Here is a 21,543-nt window from a genome sequence, read left to right on the forward strand (position 1 = left end):
ACAGAGACATTGCCTATGGGACTGCCCTCAGGCGCAGCAGATTATGCCTTAGGACCGTAGACAGAGGTAATTACATACACCTTAGGGGACAGTACAGCACCCTGAGCCTCTATTTATTGAGGGTGGTATTTACATGAGAAAGGAAAACAAAATTTGGTGCTTGAGGACTGTAGACAGAGGTAATTACATACACCTTAGGGGACAGTACAGCACCCTGAGCCTCTATTTATTGAGGGTGGTATTTACATGAGAAAGGAAAACAAAATTTGGTGCTTGACACCGGATTTGGACAAGGGAAAAAAACCCAGTGGGAAAAAAGTGCCTTGGCTTGTCGATCTTATTGAGTATGTACATATACTAAAGTATTCATGAGATGATCTTTCTTGCTTGTGTGTGGTCCTGATGGCAGCAATGTGTCTTTCTCTTCCAGCTCCTTTACTTGCTCTAGCTCCTCCTTTTGGGGACTCTTCTTGTCCACACAGAGTTAATCAGCTTAAGATTTGATTGGACTGGCATAGGCGGTACTTCATCCACAATGTGTGGTGCAATTGACACTGTAGCATATCTACCACATCCAGGTTGTCTATGATAAGGTACATGACCCCATCTCTACCCATGTATCGATCTCCCTAGTAATTTACCCATGGCGATAGATCAAAGTCAAAGGGATGATCCTCGACCTTAACCGCATATTCATGAGGACGTCCTTGTAGATCTTAGCGCCATAAGTGTTTTCCATGTGAAACCTTATCTTGGCATCATAGTCCATATCAATTCCGTGAGACCTAGAGAGGTGAGAAGATGTGGTGTCCATGCTTGAGTCTGACTGGGTCTCGTAAGCTAAATCCTCTACTACTAGCCTTGCAATAACGTTTTGTGATCTAGCTGTGCTCTCTTGAGTAGAGGCCCTACTTCTAGCGTCACTACCAATAGGGTTCCTGGTCATGTGTGTGCAACCCAATACAGAATTGATCACCAAATCTCAGTTAGACAAGTAATTTTCTACTCGAACATCAGATTTCAAGCAGTGTTTTGTGCAATGCATGGGGTTTTTTGAGTCCAATTTCAATGAAACTTGGTAGGGGTATGTTTTAGAGCATTTATAACACCCTCCTACTCTCAGGCATCAGTTTCAGTGCTATTTGGGCCAGTGGCAAAAATCACAAAATTTCACTTTTTAGGATTTCTTGGATCTGACTTCACAAGCATGTAGAGGGCACCTTATAGACCATGCATGCCAGTCCCATTTTCAATTGGATGTCGAAAACTCAAGATTTCATGCAGTTTTCTCTGAAAAATGCAGTTTTCAGGCAGTATTTTGAGCAATAGGGGGGTCTTTTTGCATCCAAATGAGATGAAATTTGGAGAGGGTTCAAGTTAGACTGTGTTACTCTAAACAAATCTGAAGGATCCTATGAAAGCGCTACTGAAGGAATAGACTCACTAATCTAGGGACGCCGTCCCTGGCAGCGGCGCCAATGTTAGCGGGTCGCCGCGAGCGACGAACGATGGAGCATAGTTTGTAGCACTAACAAAAGATGTCAATACGTAGGGGAGGGACTCGATTAGGGCATGGAGGCAGACATGATGCTTATCAGGAACTATGGAGTCTACTAGCAAGACAAAGAATACACTAACATAGCATTTGACAGGGAATAACAACACTAACAGCACACACAACAACACTATCTACTGCGAGCAAACAATCATGCATTTCAATGGGAAAACATGCTCCAAACACCACAAAACTTCATGAGCGTACTCTCAAGACACTAAGGAACATAACCAAGTACTCAAACCTTGATTCCGGGCATGGAAAAAATCACAATTTTTGGCTCGCCAGGGCGATAAAACTGAGTTTTTAGGTTAGCAACGGCACTAGGAACATGAGGAAACACTTCCTAATCGAGTTTGCAAGAAAATAAACATCATTTGATACCCTAAATCACATGAATTAGCTCACTAATCACGAAGATGAAGAGTGCAAAAATCAAATAAAAGTGGACTCTAATCAATCAATAAGCATATAGGAAGCACTTACACTTGATTAGAAATACAATGTGCTACAGTGGAAGCTGTTAGAGCGCAAGAAATCTCTTCACAAATGGCTATGGCAAGCTGTTCTTCTTTGTACTCACAGCTCTTCAAAAATTGGGATAAGATGCTTATCTACGCCCATGTGCCATCAGTTCATACTTACGTATACGCATTTTTAAGCGACGTGTCATGTGCATAGCCGTATGCCGATTACATGTGATTTTTTGAGAGCCGTTCTACTCTCAGTTGGGTGTTTCGGCAATTTCTTCAAAAAAATTTGGACTGCATAGCTTTTTGGTGATTTGGATGTCTGGCGTATGCAACAAGGTTGATCAGTGACGACTCTCTTCCATCCGAGTCCCGCTACTCCAGTTCTTGTATTTGTGATGCGCTACACAGAGGTATTTCTCTTGTTCATAGTACATTGAGCTTCATGGCCTCTATGCAAGATCACGTGATGACTACTACAAAGGGCTACATCATCACCCTCTTACTCACGCACAAGGTGCTTTAGCCAAGGGCTATTCTCTCCAGCTTCCGCACTAGCCAAGGGTTATCTATCTTTCTTTTCATGGCTGAAGGCCTGAATCTTCAATTTGACTTTGAAGACGACGCTGCAGCTTCCATGGCCGCTGCTGCAGCAGTTTCAGAATCTACAGATGTGAACATGCACGACCGTGTGACGAATTAGAAAATCATGGGTTTGTGGACGTCGCGGGCTTTAAAGCTCTCATTGCACGGCAAGAGGCTTTGGACAAAAACTTCACCACTCTGAATCAGAACCTCACTGCACTTATACTGATTTAATTAAAGGCTTCATGTAGAACCAGTCTCAAGGAGCCACAGTTCCAGCATCATCTCGTCATGCAACACATGGTGCTCCTGACACTACAACTGATCCTGCTATCACTCGTGAGGCACGGGCCCTACACGTGAGAAGGATAGCAATGAAGATCTTTTGAAGAACCTCACGATCCTTGAGTTCAAGGGGGAAGAGCGTGAGCGTAACAAGGATGCCGTCGACCCTTTTCTCCATAAGTGCTGTTGGTTGTGCCGGTCTATGCCTTGGTCGCCACCTTAGTTGTCCACTGTGATGGACGCTCCCGTGCGCGCGGTCGGGTTGGCCTGTGGCCACTATTGCTTCGCCTCGCTTTTCGTGCCGCCCTCTTTTTTTTTTGCTGCAGCGCGTCGCCTTCCCCTATGTGCTGTCTTCTTCATCGTTGCGCGTACATCCTCCATGGCGCCCTGCACCCATACGAGGAAGGAGACCGCCAAAAATAGCCATGCTATTTTGGACGCTCCCCCTCCCTCGCTCTGATACCAATGTGAGGAGCGTGGTAATGACCCATGCGATTAACCACCCAACCATGTCCTTATATAGCCCCTAGTCGGCCCTTTCACACTAAGGACGCCTACTTAACTGCATGGCCGGACACCTGTCCGGGGACCCTGTCCGTAGGACCCTTGTCCTCACAGAGTGTATGTATGTTTGTAAGTATATGTGCATATAGGTGTATGCTCTTGCATGAGCATAAAGTGTGCGTACATATTGGCAAAGTGTGTGAATATGTAAGTATGTGTGCACATCCATGTACGTGTGTACAAGTGTGCATGTGTTTGTGTATATATGTGTGGGTATGTGTGTAACATCATGTATATTTTTTACAAAAAAGAAATTGTATAATCTCTCTCTAGCTCATGGCTAACAAGTCATTGTACCCCCCTTTCACCTCAACCCATCACTCTACTCTAACTCCCTCCATCTATGAGAGGAGGCATCTAGGGTGTTTACTTTTCTATGCTTTAATAATCATGGTTTAGGACTCACCCTAAGCCATGCATGAAGTGTATAAATAGCCCCCCCCATTTCCTCATTCAAAAGGGGGGGAGAAGGGGAAGAATTGAGCATTGCACAAGCAAACCATTTGCACACTTGCACTATAGTGCACTCTCTTAGAAGGTGCACCCTAGCACTCACTTGAGCTCACCCTTGAGCCACCACCACCACCAATCTCATCTCTCATAGGAAAACTTTAGCGCATTTGCATTCAAGTATTGAAGCTCTCTTCCACCATAGCACCCAAGCTCTTGCCAAGCATAGAAGGTAAGACTAATTTGCATTTGGAGCTTTCCCCCCTCCCAAAACTCACTCCCCACCTTAGTGAGTCTTGCATCAATTCACTCCCCACCTTAGTGAGTCTTGCATAAATTCACTCCCAACCATATGCACTTAGTAAAAGTACCTTTAGCACACTCATCACTTACCTCTCCATCACCCCGTTAGATTGTGAGCACAAGCAAGGGCCAAGCACCCTCCAAGCACCATTCACTCCACTCTCTTTTTTTTAGCATTGGGCACCCACATCCACTCCCTCACGCATAAGGCATCAACTCTCTTGTAAAGAAAGTCACTTGGTGGCGTCAAGGCCCCTTCCATCTTCAAGTGAAACAGGCTCCGTTCTCGCTCCAAAAAGGTTTTGTGCAAATGTTTTTTTTATGTTTGTCTCATTGGGTTCATGCATAGGTGTTTGTCTTTCTTTTGTGCCGTGCATAAGGTATTGATTACTTTTCCCCCTCCTTCCCTTCCCCTCTCACATAAGGTAGAAAATGATCACAAAATGAAATGTTGGGAATTGGTCAAGCTTTGGCGCTAGTGATCTTGTATGATTTTCTCTTTGTGTTTTGTTTTGGATATGTGTAGCCATTTGAGTTTGTGGTGCAAGAAGTTTGAGCACGGGATTTAGCATGTTTGCTTGTGTGGTTCATTTACCGTATTTATTTCTTAACATCATGGTTCATTAGAGCTTGTCCATTTGATGAAAGTTCACCCATGCTCCATTAGACCACTTGTGGTGTTCGAGTGCTTCCTTGTTTAGGAAGGTGTGTGTTCTTTGTTTGTCTAGCATGGTGAGTCATTTGCGCACACTAATACTTTAATTTGTTTACTTCCTTGCATAGGCATTGCATAGGAAATGAGGCTCAGGTGATCATGAGGATCACCTGAGCCACTATATTTCTTAACCCACTTTTGGAAATGAGTTGGTTTCACTTTACTACTACGTGTGGGTTCCCATGATGATCTACCTAACCTAAACCCTGTAGACACCATCGGTGTGTGGTAAGATGATGGTGGTCCTATTGGCACTCTACTTGCCAGATGACCACTTGTGGCATGCGTTATTCCTGAACCCATTGGTCTGGTTAAGGTTGGAGCTCTTGGAGCTACAAATCCATTTGCAAAGGATACTCTTGGTAAGCTTGGTGTTGAAAATGGCTTAGGAGCCATAGGGGCACTAGGTGCTAGATAAGATAATGGTGCACTAGGCACTGGATAAGGAGTTGGACTTGGCATGTATCGTGGTACAAGCATAGGAGTTCTGACCGCCGAAGTGCTTGCCTCTCCTTTGTTAAGCATAGTCACTGAGATTCCCATGTCAGTAAACATCATTGCTTCGTCTTCTAGTAGTAAACTCCATTCTTGGCCAAACTTGTCTAAGAAGATAGCTGACCTTGTTGGACCAACTGCTTCATTGAAGTACACATATAGGACCTTCTTATCAGGTAGGATGTGAGGTAACGGTTTGTTATGTACGTAGTAGAAATCAGTCCCTGAGTCTTCCCTTTTGTACAAGGCCTTGGTTGGATCATCTATAAGGACTTTCTTAGTCCGTACAGAGTTGACCAACCGAAGTCCTGGTTGGGTGGCGGGTGGTACCTCTATTCCAAAATGTGGATCAAAAGGCACTACACTCCCCAACACATCTACAATGTGAGGATTGTCGACTACTAAATATATTACTCTGTCCCTACCCATGTAGCAATCGTCTTGATAGTTCACCCATGGTGCTGGATCAAAATCTGAGGTATGATCCTCGATCTTGACCGCAAATCGATTCATTGCATCACGGTAGGTCTTAGCACCGTAAGTATTCTCCATACAATAAGTAATTTGGTCATTGTACACCAATCCGATATTCAAGTTTCCCATTGGATTTGACATCTCTGAGGCCATACTTGAATTGGATTGTGTATCATAGTTTAGGTCCTCTATGGGTGCACTCACGTTAGGTTGTGACCTAGCTGTGCTCCCTTCGGTTGAGGCTCTGCTCCTAACAACACTCCCTACCGGATTTCCCTATCTAATAATTGCTCCCGACCTTAGGCGCATAGAGTAAATCTTAAATGATGCAATGAGCAGGTGAGCCGTCTACCTGGCCAAACAAGTCGAAGCAAACTCCAACTCCTCAGCTTCTAATACTACCTGCCAAGAGAACCTTGCTCAAAACACAGCTCAATTGCAATCTCTCAAGTCCTGAACCTACAGCTGTGTAAACACAAGCTTATGGTCAAGCATTGCACGTCTAAAGTCTAGCAATGGTTTCAACAACTCCAATGCACTGCCTGAGAGGTTCAATGTGTGCTGCTGCTATTAAACACTTTTTGCTTGATAATTTGAAGCCTGCTGTGATGATTTTTGGGATCTGAAAGCATATGGGGATTGTTTAGGGCTTGCTTAACAATGCTTGCTACTCAGTTCAACTCTGCCCCTCTCCTAGATCCACATCATGAAGTTTGCGAACTTCATAGAGGTGCTTATTTTCACTTGAAAATTTCCCTGGAGCAAGTCCCTGCACAGTGTAGTCTCTCTCAAGCTCTATAATACAGTTTTGATGTCTAGAATGACCTCAAATGCTAGCAAAATGCTGGATTTTCACCAGCTTTGATGCTTATCTACTCAAAATATCCATTTGAATATTTGAAGGCATATGTGGTGTAATCAAAGCATGTACATCAACCCTGGGTAGTCATAATGGTTCTGCACCCTCTCCATCTCTAGATCATGAAGTTTGCGAACTTCATAGAAATTGAGATTTCATGAAACTGATGTTACAGCTGTGTAGCCCTCAGTGAATACAACAATGCCTATGCTTTACAATTTGCAAAAAACTTTTAATACGCTCCAGAGATCATCAAATGAATGAAGATCATTAGATTTTTACACCTTTCTCTTCATAACATGGGTCAATCCTAGCACTTCAGGGCATCTACTGCTGCTACTAAGCTCTCAATCACATGAAGTTCGCAAACTTCATAAATTGGGGTTTTTTTTGCAACTTTGAAGCATCACCCTTGTTGGCAAGTGTCCCAACAACTCATATGCAAGAGGATTCCCACTATAGAGTCAAAAACAATCAAATTTAGCGCAGTTTAGTCTTTTTCCAGAGTTTAAATCATCAGAATGACTCAAGCATGGAGCAAGATGTGTCCAAATGACTTCAAACTTGGTAGGGGTGCTAAACAAAATAGCTAGCCTTGTCTGCAGGTATCTAAGCAACATGCATGCAAGAGGATTTCATAAATGGACTCATAAATGATCAGTTTTATTCACTATAGCCTTTTCAAGCTCTCTGAAATACTAGAATTGATCAAGCATTAAGCAATATAATTCCAAATGGCTCCAAAATTGGTAGGGGAGCTAATCAAGATGCTTGTAATGACCCCATCAAGTCAGACTTGAATTCTGATGTGTGCAGGTAGGTTTTCATGAAGTTCGCAAGAACTTCATGGAATCTGGACATACATGAATTTTTTGTAATTTTTTAGTTTGGGAGGGGTATATGGTGTTCGCAAGAACTTCATAGAATCTGCACATACATGAATTTTTTGTAATTTTTTAGTTTGGGAGGGGTATATGGTGTCTGCACACTGCCCCTACTATCAACTCAGAACTGAAGCTGGAGCACAAAAGATCATCCAAATGCACAATCTAGTAAATTTGCGACAAAAGCGCTATCTTTGTCTATTTAGTGCAAATGATGCCCAAATGCAGGTTCAGTAGGTTTCCTACTTACCCTACTCCTATCAAACATGAAACAATCCTAATCTACAAAAAATGATGCGAAAATACATGAAAAAGCAACAAAGGCGCAAAAAGCGCTACAAGAAGCCTAAAATCTAATCTTAAAGTTGCGAGTCGCGCAATCGATGATGAAATGGATGCACTCAACCATAACAACACTCAATGCACACTCCCTAACCTATGCGAAAGTCCTCGGTAGGTCCCCGCCTCTTGGCTACTCTCAAGAGCCTTGGAATCCCCGTTCCAATCTCCCAACTAAAACTAAAAATAAGGTGAATGATCCTAGCCTATCATCACAAACATACAAAATGCTCAAGGTAGATTCTCTAGCCTAAGTCCGCGCTCCCCGGTAGCAGCGCCAATGTTTGCGGGTCGCTGCGACGGACATCATAGTACAACTTTACCGCAAACGAACACTAAATGTCAAAAACGGGGAAGTGACCCGACTAGTGCATGGAAACTACGTGAGCATGATGTCAAGCATCACGGAATCAACACCTACCATCTAAGTCAAGAGGGACATGCGTACAATGCAATAATCACAAGCGTAAAAGACATGTAAAGCTACATAGACAATAACCTTATCCTATGCTCAATTGAGTGGAGAAAAGAGTATTTGAAGTAGTGGGTTCACTCCTTACACTAAGCATGCATCTAGGAACAAGATAACACTCTGAAAACACAGTTCTGAGGCTGTGTGAAAATCGCGAACTTCATGCAGACCCTCAACAAAACTGAAAATCAGGATTACCCAATTCTAGAGCTACCTCAATCAGTCCCAACCAATGTTTAAACCACAAAGAAAGACTTCAAATCACTACTCAAATGCTCGATTTAGACACATTCAACAAGAGGCAAAAATCATGAACTTCATAGTTTCTTCAACAATAAAGCATGACTCAAGCACATAGAAACAAAGGTAATGACAATGCTAACCTTTGCCATTCATCAATGGAGTGATTGCATACAATGTGTGCGCGTAGGAAGCACCGCAAGACACACTCTCTTCTCTTTGATAAGAGCTCTTCTATAGACAATGAGTTAACTAATAAAATTGGATCCTTCCACAAAAATAATAAATTGGCTTATAACCCTAGGGCTCTCTTCAGTCAATTTCTAATTGTGGGTTGCAGTTTGATACAAATTGGAAGCTCCTGGCCCCATTCATAGGCTAATTACACGGGTTTAATCCGACTATACATAAGTATCAGGATTCACTTAACCAAAAATTCGTCAAAAAATAGTAGCCGTAACCCTCGTCCGCTTTCCGCTTCCACTTGTAGCTCTCTCTTCTTGGGCTTGTCCTGTTCTCCCGGAACAATTTCCCAGGCAGTAAGTGCATTGAATGTATTCTTCAGTCGTGTGATTGCTCCTTCTGCATTTAGTGCACCAGACCAGTAGGTGCAGGTTTCGATTGAGCTAATGCTTGAATTTGCTGTGTCATTTCTTCGATATGCCTTTCCAATACACTGGTTGCCTTGGCTTTGGGTTTCACCTTCTTCTTATCCTTTTGCGAGGCTCTTCGTCAGACGATTCAGGAGTTTCTGAACTAGAGGCAGAATCTTCTTCATCGGCAGATGCTGATTGATGCTTTGAATGTTCCTTTTTATCTGCCTGCTCCATCTTCAGAGCTCCTTTTACCAGTTGGCTGAATGTCTTAGTGGGGTTCACCACTTCTTGCTTCCTAAGCTCTTTATTGTTAGACCCATTTATGAATTAGGCTTTGAGGGCTTTATCTACTGGTGGATCTTGTAGTTGTCTAGTCAGGTCTTTGATTTTATTCATGTACTTTTTGACTGACAATTTTCCTTGTTTAATCTTGCCCAGTTCTTTAAAAAGTTCTTCATCAGTGTGTTCATCGGTGAACTCCATAATAAAGGCATTTCTGACTAATTTGTATGGAGGAAGGTCAATAGGTGGATAATGAAAGTACCACTTCTTGGCAGCACTCTTCAAGGTTTGTAGAAAATATTCTATGTAGTCTTCTCTTTCCACACCTTTCAGTCTTGCCCAGTGCTCAAAAGACTTGGCATGCACATCTGGATCCTCCTTCTTTTAAACCCAAAAAATAGGTAGCTCTAGCTTAAGCTTAGGTTTGGTGTTAGTAGTATAGGGAGTGTGGTGAGTACAATGACTGCATGTAGGAATTTCCTCCTCCTCTACATGAAGATGAACACGGCCAGCACGAGAAGCAGGTCTAGAGGGTCTTCCTGAAGGACCTAGTATTGCTTCTGGTTCTGAAAAATCTTTTGGTAGAAGCTCTTCTGGCTCCTCCTCATTATGTGCAACGCATTAGGGGATTTTTGGGGTCAAAAAAGGGCCCTCTAAGGGAGTCCATGTCATAATATTCCCTGAGAAAATTTTTACAAACGAACTCCAAATTTGAATGTTCCTTTTTATCTACCTGCTCCATCTTCAGAGCTCCTTTTACCGGTTGGCTGAATGTAGGGAATATTATGACATGGACTCCCTTAGAGGGCCCTTTTTTGACCCCAAAAGTCCCCTAATGTCTGGGTCAGTGTCAGCATTGGCGGCCATATCTCTTTTCTATTGTTTTTGTAGTCTTTTGGCATGTCATTAAGCACGCGAGGTTTCCATGGTTATCTTTATAAACTCCTGAATGGACTTAGACTTCTATTACTCAATGCAGTAAACTTATGTAACCTAGCATCGTGATTGCCAAAATGGAAATGCTGATTTTTGTGCTTTAGTATAATCAGGTGATCAGGCTAATTATGACTAAAACAAAGTGCAAGACATTTCTAGTTTTGTGAGTTTCTTGTACTGCAGTAGAGTGAGTTACAAGCACAATTAGTGAATGTGCTTTAAGTAATAGTAATTGAGTTAGCAAAATTAGTATCGATGACATCAACATGGCATAGACAGACTGCAGACATGGACTTCAGAAAGACTATGACAAATAGACAAAAGTTCAGAGTAGACTGCCAGGATGTTGAAAATGCAGGGATTAGGTGAAACCGGCCTCTGGTAGAAACCAAAGTACGGTAGACTAGCAGTCACCCTTCCACTTGTAGTCCAGATATAAAAACAAATTTGATTGGAGCTAGAGTGCCCCAAATCTCAAATGAAAACGACACCTGTTGGCCCCAAAACTTGGCGCCCCTTGCGGTATTTCTTTATTCAATTTCAAAAAGATGTAGAGCTGAGTACAATAAAACCAGTCAGGAGAAACACACCTGTATGTCCAATCTGGCAGTCCACAATACCTCTTGGCACAGAGGATTCACACACAGATCTATGTCCCACAAAAGCAACACTCTGTGTTTCCCTCTGATCAGCCAAGACCATTCAGCAGGGCAGCCTTGAGCATACACCTGGCATATCCCATGTACATGATGGTTCCACAACTCAGCACAAACATACATTCACTGTCCAATCTCTGTTTCCACCCTTTCAATCTGCCATACTCCTCTCACAAGGGGCCAGATAGTACGACTCTGCAACAGACATAAGCCAATGGGAAGAAAGATAGAAGGACAAGTTCAGAGCTTACCAAATCAGCTCGAGGTTCTGCACTTGGGAAGCCAATCGTACCAATCTGTACTTGCCTTCTTGCAACCACTTGTCTGATGTACCAGATAACTCTGGGAAAGCTTAGCCTGCAGCTGGAGATGCACTGTTCCCTACTGTTCAGGTCTGAACAAATCTGTTCAGGTCTGAACAGATCTGCAACCAGCTGTACCTGCCTGTACAGGTCAGTAGAACACTACTGTACCTGTCCGTACAGTTTCCACATGTGCCTGTACTGTACTGGTCAGTACCCAACAGCAGCCGCTGCTGACTGTATCTGTCAACGCAACCTGCACCTATCCTGTCCAGCGTCGCTTGCACCTGTCCTGTCCGTACGACTGTACCAGCAGTCCACATGGCAACTGTACTTGCCTGCGCTGCCTGAAACTGCAACTGTAGTCGCCTGCAATAGCTAGCAACAGAGATAACATCCGCCTGACCTACAGCAGCCGTACACAATACCTACTGTCCATACAGAGCTGTACGGCCTGGCTGTACGGCCTGTTTTGCTCAGAAAACTCTAGCAAAAACAGCCAGCCACACCCTATGCAGCAGTCGACTTGGCTTCCCCTCTTCTCCACGCTTGAGAACTTGCACGCCTCCCCAAAAAGCTAGAGAGAGAGATGAGAGAGGCGTGTAACTCCAAAAGTGGAGTTGCCCCCTCTCCAAACTTATCCTAGGGCCCCAACTTTAATAAACATTAAAGTTCCCTAGGGGCCACTAAGGCCTAGGGGCAACCCATGAATAAAACATCAAAACATTAATGTTCATGTTCCTCCCTTCACACCTGGAGATGTCCACACATCATTATCTCTGTCCGGGCACCCCAAATGTGAATCATTCAATATTTTTGCTCAGCAACCACCATGCCCACACTTGTGCTGTTCCATTTTCACAGGGCCATGACATACCCCCCTCTTGAAAAATGGCAAGCGTCCTCGATTGCATTCTGGTGATACAGCAAAATATCCAAAGTGAAATATACAATATGGCAAGATCAGCGTCCCAATCTCTCTAAGCCATCCTCCATCCACTTCGCATCCATCGGTGAATAGTTCTTGAACTTCACAAGATAGCAATGGGAAACTTTACCTCGTACCTTTCTTTCCTTATGTGCCAGTATCTGCTCTGGAATAAGAACCTCATCAAGTTCCTCAACTTCCGGCTGAGCCTCATCTGATACATCCTCAGGCACATCTCCACGGAAAGGTCTAAGGAGACTCACGTGAAAAGCTGTGAATCCTCCAGTGATCTGGTAGCTTCAAGCGATAGGCCACCTCACCAATCTTTTCCAATAGCTGAAAAGGCCCATAATATCGCATACTCAGCTTAGGGAATAAGCGCTCTTTACCCTGCATCTTCTTGAGTCTAGCCTTTTCAAATCGCAAAAGAACCCAATCACCCAATGCAAACTCTAATGCACGTCTGTGACGGTCTGCCGCTTTCTTTTGCTTCTGCTGAGTTTTCTGGAGTGCCAACTTAACTCTCCTATAAGCTTCATCCATGTTTTCCACATACTGATCAGCCTCAAAGATCTTATCCTTTGTGTGCAAAATAGGTGGTACCTTCTTCCCTCCTTCCACAATCTCAAAAGGCGCCTTGCTTGTCGAGGTATGAACAGTGTTGTTATATGCAAACTCCGCCAAAGGAAGATACTTTTCCCATTGTTGCTTGTGCTCTGACACATAACACTTAAGAAGATCTAACACTATAGAGTTAGCCTCTTCCGATTGACCATCTGTTTGTGGATGAAATGATGATGAAAACTTGAGAGTTGTACCCATGTTGTCAAACAACCCTCTCTAGAACAAACTCGTCATCCGTGGATCACAATCACAATGATAGACGTAGGCAAGCCATGATACTTGAAGATGTTCGCCATGAACAACTTCACCATATGATCCACTTTGATCGTCTTACGCACGGGAATGAAATGAGCCTGCTTACTGAACCTGCATATGATAGTCCAAATGCCATCATTACCCGTTTGTGTCCGTGGAAGATCAAATATAAAATCCATGGCAATGCTCTCCCAAGGTCTATCTGGAATAGGTAAAGGCTGTAGTAACCCTGGTGTCTTTTGACGGTCAAACTTTACCTTCTGACATACGATGCATTGCCTAACAAAGGCATCAACATCTCTTCTCAAGGTTGGCCAATAAAAGAAAGTCTCCACTGCTTTTACCGTGGCGTCAATACCTCTATGACCTGCATACGGTGGAGCATGACTTTCAATCATAACCTTAAGGCGCGATGGCCTGGTAACACACAGTCTGCCATGCATCAATAAAAACCCATCTCTGAGAGTATAGTGCTCATGCCACTGACCTTCAGACATCTGATCATACACCCTGCCAAAGTCCTCATCATGGGCATACTGCTCTTTTATTTCATCAAGCTCATGATGATAAGCAAGTGAAACTGCTGAGACCTGTGGCTTGCGTGACAAAGCATCTGCCACTACATTCTTTTTGCCTTCCACATGCACAATCTGGAAGTGCAACATAGACAAAAAGTTTGCCCATCGCATATGCTTCTCTGAAAGCTTAGTTTGTGTGAGGAAATAACGCAAGGTCTGATGATCTGTCTGCACAGTGAAATCAGCCCCAAGCAAATAGTGTTTCCACGTAGAAAGAGCATGAATTACAGCCAACATCTCTCTCATAAACCTGTAAATGCTTCTCGGCATCTTGCAATATTCTACTCTCATAGGCTATCACACGTCCCTCCTGCATGAGAACTACCCCAATGCTACTTCCACATGCATCACATTGGACAACAAAAGCCTTTCGGAGGTCCGGTAACACCAATACTGGATCCGAAGTAAGCTTTTCTTTGAGCTTTTTGAAGGCTGTAATTTCCCGATCAGCCCATCTAAACGGAGTTGTCTTCTTTGTTAAGGCATGAAGGGGTGAAGCAATTTCAGCAAAATACCGTATGTACCGCCTGTAATAGGAACACAATCCTAGAAAGCTGCGTACATCATGCACGGTCCTCAAATCTGGCCAATTAAGAATTGCTTCCACCTTCGCTGGATCCATACGAACTCCATGCTTAGACACAATATGCCCCAAGAAGTGTATCTCTTACAAGAAAAACTCACTCTTCTTGCCATTAATAACCAGCCTATGGTTCTTGAGTTCTGCAAACACAATGGCCAAATGCCTTCTATGCTCTTCCTCAGTTTGTGAATGCACAATCATATCATCAAAGAACGTGCCCACAAACGCTCTATGAGGTCGGAAAATCCTGTCCATCATTCTGGTAAATGTGGCAGGTGCATTTGTCAAACCAAACGGCATAACCAAAAACTCATACAACCCAAACGTGGTTCGAAATGCTATCTTATGCACATCCTCGGGTCTAATACGTATCTGATGATACCCGCTTTTCAAGTCAATACGACTAAAGACTGTGGAGCTCTGTAAGCGGTCCAAAATGTCATCGATCCTCGGAATGGGAAATCGATTCTTGATGGTATTCTTGTTCAGCACCCTGTAGTCAATACACTAGAACCATCCTTCTTTTGCACTAAGAGTACAGGTGAGCAAAAGGGTGATGAGCTAGGCTGTATCAACCCTTTATTCAAAAGCTCCTGTACCTGACTCATAATTTCTTCTTGTTGGGTTGTACTAACACGGTACAGCGGTCTATTTGGTGGAGTACTACCAGGAATTAGATCAATGGCATGATCTTCTGGCCTTTCTGGAGGAAGTTCCCCTGGCAATGACTCGGAAAAACAATCTTGGAACCCACATAAGAAATCAGTCCTATCCTTATCTAACATAGACAAATTAGACTTAGACTCATCATCTTGTGCATCCTTTACATAAATCAAGTACGCGGAAAGATGCTTTTTCATTACTGATGAAATTACCGAAGCTGTTACAATAGGAACAGATTCCCCTTTAAGTTTTACATCCAAAACATGTTCTTTCCCTCTATGAGTCAGAGTGATCTTCCTATTGTATGTATCCACCACCGCATGTACTCTATGGCACCATGGCATACCCAACAAAACATCACATCCATCAAGTGGCATGATGAAAAACTCTTCGCTGTCTACATAACCCTGCAAATGAAGCTTGAGCTTCCCAATAATAGGAGTGACGGGTTCTGCATACCCTGGACAAGCCATGTTAGCCTCATATAACGGCCCCATCTCCTCTGCACGAATCCCCAATCGGCCAGCCAAATTCGGTGAAATAAAGTTGGCTCTAGCACCTGTATCAAAGAATATCAAGGCATTTTGATCTCTCACTTTGCCCCATGCCCTGCACAACTCTGTCTCTTCACCACCTGGCTATTCCCCAACAAGATCAGGAACTAACCCTGCAAAAGGTTTTGGTTTCTTTGACTTGGGCTCTCCTTTATTGCCAGAGTCCCTTTGGGACTTTCTCTTGGGACAATTAAAAGACATATGTCCCTCTTCTGTACAGTAAAAACATTTTCGAGCATCCCTCAAAGCCTGTCTCTCCTCAGAAGTTCTCTTGGGCATTGGCAACTTCTTATACCGCGTCTCTGTAGACCCTTTGGCATCATGCGAGCATGCCCAGACTTTTCAGATTTCTTGCTCGAGTTCTTACTGCCTTTAAATCCAGACGAGACTCCAGTGAGTAACGCATTAGCTGTCATAGCATTCTCTATCATCTGTGACATGTTCGTTACTCGAGTCTTGATACAATAGTCACGCACCTCTTTGGGCAGCCCACAACAATACTTCTCTACCTGCTCAGACAAAGGCACTGCACGGTAAGAAGTCACTGGGAGTAAAGCTTCCCAAAACTTCTTGTTATAATCTTCCAAATTTTTACACTTTGAAGCATCCAACTTGTGCCATGCAGTCATAACATCCACCTCAAATGTAGATGTGAGCCATATGGAAGAGAGCACCTGTTTAAATTGTACCCAAGTAGTTGGTGCTATGCCCTGCAGAAGAAGAGTAGACCACCACTGCAATGCATTGCCTTTGAGAAAAGTGGCAGCTTTTCTCACCTTTGAGGACTCCGTGTAATTACCACCAGAAAAAGCAGCACCAAACTGCTGTAAAAAGGTAAGTGCTTTTAATTTATCTTTGGCTCCACTGAATGTATCAAATTTCACAGCAGCTCCCCCTTCCTTATAATCCTTCGCCTTTCCCATAGGCGTTAGATTATCATATGGAAGTGGCTTCGCAAGATTGCTGCCCCCAACATTCATGCCCATCATGGGGTCATCAACATTACCCATTCCCACACCTAGCATGCCATACATTCTAGCCATGTTTCCAAACATTCCACTATGCATACCGGGCTGCATGCCACCATACATATTTGCTTGCATTCCAGGTTGCATGTTTCCTTGCATTCCGGACTGCATACCACCATACATATTCCCCTGAACACCGAGCCACCACCAAAATAACCTGGATGCATAGTCTGCTGAGGAATAGATGGCTGTCCAAAGAAGGAGCTCTAAGAGTTAGCACCATAAGCATGCTGCATGTTCGAAAACTGTCCAAAAGATGGATCCTGTGGGAAGGCACCACTATGACCCTGAGGAAGGTTCTTAGAACGCACCTTCTTCTTCTTTTCAGGCTCTGTACGGGATCTCATAAATTTAGCAAACTTCTCACTTTGTGTGAGCTGCATAAACACATCCATAACACCAGCCAAACGATTTTTAAAGTGAGCATCATCTTCCTCTTTACCAAGCACATCTTCTGGCTGTGTTACATCCTCATATTGCTCAACATCTGCAGCCTGTTCTCCTGCAAGAATATCCTCGGATTCGTTTCTCTCAGGAGAGGTCTCTTGCTCTTCCTCTTCATGATAAAAGTACTCGTCTTCTGTATCAGACATGTTGCTGAATTTTTTTCAGCGATGACTTTCCTCGAGTCAACCACGAGCTCACCTCCTTAAGAAAGTTGATGATAGGTCCCGACAAACGGAACCTTGAAACCGGCATCTGGTAGAAACCAAAGTGCGGTAGACTAGCAGTCACCCTTCCACTTGTAGTCCAGATATAAAAACAAATTTGATTGGAGCTAGAGTGCCCCAAATCTGAAATGAAAACGACACCTGTTGGCCCCAAAACTTGGCACCCCTTGCGGTATTTCTTTATTCAATTTCAAAAAGATGTAGAGCTGAGTACAATAAAACCAGCCATGAGAAATACACCTGTATGTCCAATCTGGCAGCCCACAATACCTCTTAGCACAGAGGATTCACACACAGATCTGTGTCCCACAAAAGCAACACTCTGTGTTTCCCTCTGATGAGCCAAGACCATTCAGCAGGGCAGCCTTGAGCATACATCTGGCATATCCCATGTACATGGTTCCACAACTCAGCACAAACATACATTCACTGTCCAATCTCTGTTTCCACCCTTTCAATCTGCCATACCCCTCCTCTCACAAGGGGCCAGATAGTACGACTCCAACAGACATAAGCCAATGGAAAGAAAGATGGAAGGACAAGTTCAGAGCTTACCAAATCAGCCCGTGGTTCTGCACTTGCGAAGCCAATCGTACCAATCTGTACTTGCCTTCTTGCAACCACTTGTCTGATGTACCAAATAACTCTGGGAAAGCTTAGCCTGCAGCTAGAGATGCACTGTTCCCTACTGTGAAGGTATGAACAGATCTGCAACCAGCTGTACCTGCCCGTACAGGTCAGTAGAACACTACTGTACCTGTCCGTACAGTTTCCACAGGTGCCTGTACTGTACTGGTCAGTACCCAACAGCAGCCGCCTGCTAACTGTATCTGTCAACGCAACCTACACCTGTCCTGTCCAGCGCCGCCTACAGCTGCCACGTGGACTACTGGTACAGTCGTACGGACAGGACATGTGCACGTGTAGTAAGTGTAGGTGTGTGTTTGTGTACACATGTGTGAGTGAGAGAGAGAAACACAAGAAGTTTTAGACATTTTCCCACTATGATTCCCACATTGTGGATTACGACAACATCATGAGCTTCTGCCAGACGAGGCTCCGCATACCTAGCTTCTGCAGACGAGGCTCCGAGGGGACCGGCAGCCCCCTGCCCCCCACCGCACCTAGCTAGGTATGCGGAGCCTCGTCTGCTGCAGAAGCTCATGATGTTGTCGTAATCTACAATGTGGGAATCATAGTGGGAAAAGGGGCTCTTTCCCACGTGGGAAAATGCCCAAAACTTCTTGTGAATTAAAGAGGGAGAGTCTAAGTATAACTTTTTTCACAAGTGTATGTGTGTGTCGAGATCACTGTAGATTGTTGTGTGTGTGCACTGTGTATGAGAGAGAGAGAGAGAGAGAGAGAGAGAGCTTTGTAAATTGCATTAAAAAGCACTGTAGCAAAAGTAAAGTGATTGTCGAAGTTGTGGTTTGGGTGTGTGGATGTCACTCAATGGGGGTATGTGTGTGAGAGAGCTTTCACATTTAAAAAAAAAAAGAGTGTGTGTGTAAAGGTGGCTACCTCTTTGGAATGAGCGGGCACCAAGCTGGCAATGTTGCGCACGATGAAGGCGTCTCCCAGCTCCAAGCCCAGCACAAGAGCCGGGTCCACTCGCGAATCTGAGCATGCTATTATCATCCACTGCACCCACCACCACCCATTTTTTTTTCCTTTTTAAAGCTTTCCATTTGACTTTATCCATATACAACATAAAGGATCCCCTTTCCCACTCCATATACAAAATAAAAATCCCCTTGCCCACTCCATATACAATTATTATATATATATATATTTTGTTGTAATTTAAAAAATGTACAACCATATAAGTATTGATATAAATTATGTATCCTTTTTAAAGCTTTCCATTTGACTTTATCCATATACAACATAAAGGATCCCCTTTCCCACTCCATATACAAAATAAAAATCCCCTTGCCCACTCCGTATACAATTATTATATATATATTTTTTGTTGTAATTTAAAAAATGTACAACCATATAAGTATTGATATAAATTATGTATCCCACCTTTGGGTGCTGTGATTCCGCCAACGCCTTGAATAAAGTTTGCTCCTTCCTGTGTGAAGAAATTCCTCATTAATATACTCATTTTGTCAAAGGCTCCACCTTATATATTCATTTTGTCAAAGGCTCCACCATTATAGAAAACCATTCATAGAAAGAGATGTGTGTGTGTGTGTGTGTGTGTGTTTGTGTGTGTGTGTGTGTGTGTGTGTGTGTGTGAATTAACAATGTAAGGGCTTGTGTGGCTAAATGCATCATGGTGGAGAAAGGCAAGTTTCTGTTTGTGTATGTAGGTGAGAGAGAGAGAGAGAGAGACTTGAGTGAGTGAGAAAGTAGGGAGATGTGTATGTGTGTTTGTGTGTGTGTGTGTGTGTGTCTCTCTCTCTCTCTCTCAATTGACAATGTAAGTGTAGGTGAGAGAGAGAGAGAGAGAGACTTGAGTCTGAGTGAGTGAGAAAGTGTGATCACATTGAAGTGAAATTGTGTGGAGTGAACAAGTCAAATAGGTGGTTGGGGAAAACAAATAGAAAATGAAAGATGGGCCCCAAAAGGGCAATAAATTATTTTAGGCTCAATTAATGGAAATGGTAAATTAAGGTAAAAACAAAGAAAAATTAAATGGTAAAAGAGGGGAGGAGGGGTACTTGAAGTGGGCTTTGAACTCTTGAAAGCCCTTTTTAATTTTCTGGAGGGGGTCAAGGTCCACGTGGGCAACAAGGGCGTGGTCCCCCTTCTTGCCTTCCGGAGACAGCTCCTTCCCACCTTCTTGCCCGCTTTGCCCTTCAATTCAGGGCACTCCCTGTCAAATTATTTCTTAAAAATTATAATTATATAATTAAAAGTTAAAAAAATCATAATAAATTTTATTTTCTACTTTAAAAAATTTAAAATAAAAACCCCACTTCAGCAGATTGTCGAGTGCGTCCACTGCTGCCTCGTATGTTCCTTCATTCTCGTAGCGACCATTCTCTACATAATTTGCAGCACGCAAAAAAAATAAAATAAAAAATTTAAATAAAATTCTCAAAATAACTAAAATTCGAAATTTACATAGCATCGACGACAGCTAAGATTAGCATAAATTCCTGCCTTTAATTTATATTCGTTAATCAATCAGTGGCACTGAAAATTCCATTGAAAAAAATGCACCGAAAATTTCATTGAGAAAATGCAGCACGCACAAAACTGCTGATATGTGACGTGATTATTAATATCCACAGCGAGGAGGAAAAATTTGCATGTGATATGCAGAAATGATCTATCTTTATCCAATCTTGTTATCTGTGCTCTCTCTCACTCTCTCTCTCTCTCACTCTCACACACACACATATTTCTCTCTCACACTCTCTCTCTCTCTCTCTCACACACACACACGATCTGTACAAATACACTAGATTACATGCGCACAGCAGAAATTGCCCAAGATTGAGCCCTCCAGTAAGATAAAGAGGCACCTCAAATTGTAAGGACAAAGGCAGCCCAAGAGACTAGCAACACAGAAGATCAAAATTGCAGGCAGCTTAAGAGGGACACAGACTTATAACCAAATAATAATAGTAATAATGATGCGATATTTCTATAAAGAAAACATACAAGGCTAAAATTTCAAATTGAATAGAAATAGATTCAATTGAACAGAAATAGATTCAATTGAATAGAAATAGACTGCTACAATTCTATGAGTTAGATAAGATACATTAGAAGAGAACCTTGGAAATTCAAGCAACTTGCTAAATTTTGTGCATGAAAATAATAAGAAGGACGCACACCTTTAGAGAGAGAGAAAATGTCTGGTGGCTAATGTGGTAAGAAGAGAGCTTGAAGGTATGGTTTATAAGGAAAGGGAAGAGGTGCCACGTGGATATTGAAAACAACCTTAGAAGTTTGTATATAGTGGAGGGAGCGGCAATACATTTATCTACCACAAAGGAGGTCCTCTCCCATTTGGCCCCCTACCTATCCACTACCCACTACCTCGTCCTTTTTTGGGTGAGTAGAAAAAACGTTACCATCACCCATGTGGCCCCCTCACCCACTACCTCGTCCTTTTTTGGGTGAATAGAAAAAATTGGAGCAACTGCTTACTCCTTCCTCATCCCTTTACTCCTGCCTCATCCCTTTTTTGGGTAAGTAAAAATTTGGAGCAACTTGCTTGATCCTTTCTTTAGGTGA

The 21,543-nt window shown here is 43.1% G+C and overlaps 2 protein-coding genes across 5 annotated transcripts in view; both read right to left on the reverse strand.

Moving 5' to 3' along the window:
* The window catches only part of LOC147629903 (carbonic anhydrase, chloroplastic-like), a 116,937-nt gene extending 95,731 nt beyond the window's left edge, over window positions 1-21,206 (reverse strand). For 2 of the 4 annotated variants that reach the window (XM_086811415.1, XM_086811412.1), the window contains exons 1-5: window positions 21,141-21,206; window positions 20,274-20,340; window positions 20,016-20,170; window positions 19,375-19,423; window positions 18,868-18,987 (exon numbers count right to left, since the gene is read on the reverse strand). In XM_086811415.1, the coding sequence (XP_086667541.1) occupies window positions 18,868-18,984 (117 nt within the window). In that variant the 5' untranslated portion in view covers window positions 18,985-18,987; window positions 19,375-19,423; window positions 20,016-20,170; window positions 20,274-20,340; window positions 21,141-21,206. Of the gene's footprint in view, window positions 1-18,867; window positions 18,988-19,374; window positions 19,424-20,015; window positions 20,171-20,273; window positions 20,341-21,140 lie in introns of those variants that run through there. The other 2 variants (XM_086811413.1, XM_086811416.1) reach the window with 2 other exon arrangements.
* Window positions 4,695-7,490, reverse strand: LOC147629904 (uncharacterized). The gene has a single exon (XM_086810882.1). It carries the CDS (start codon window positions 6,047-6,049, stop codon window positions 4,937-4,939), a length of 1,113 nt encoding a protein of 370 aa, XP_086667008.1. The 5' UTR covers window positions 6,050-7,490; the 3' UTR covers window positions 4,695-4,936.
* Window positions 21,207-21,543: the final 337 nt, after the last annotated feature.

Source organism: Cibotium barometz, chromosome 17 (genome assembly GCF_041138505.1).
Source record: "Cibotium barometz isolate CiBa-2024 chromosome 17, ASM4113850v1, whole genome shotgun sequence".
Lineage (NCBI taxonomy): Eukaryota > Viridiplantae > Streptophyta > Polypodiopsida > Cyatheales > Cibotiaceae > Cibotium > Cibotium barometz.

Excerpts from the sequence above, each read along its gene's own strand:
- LOC147629904 (XM_086810882.1), bottom strand. The coding sequence starts at position 6,049 with ATGGCCTCAGAGATGTCAAATCCAATGGGAAACTTGAATATCGGATTG.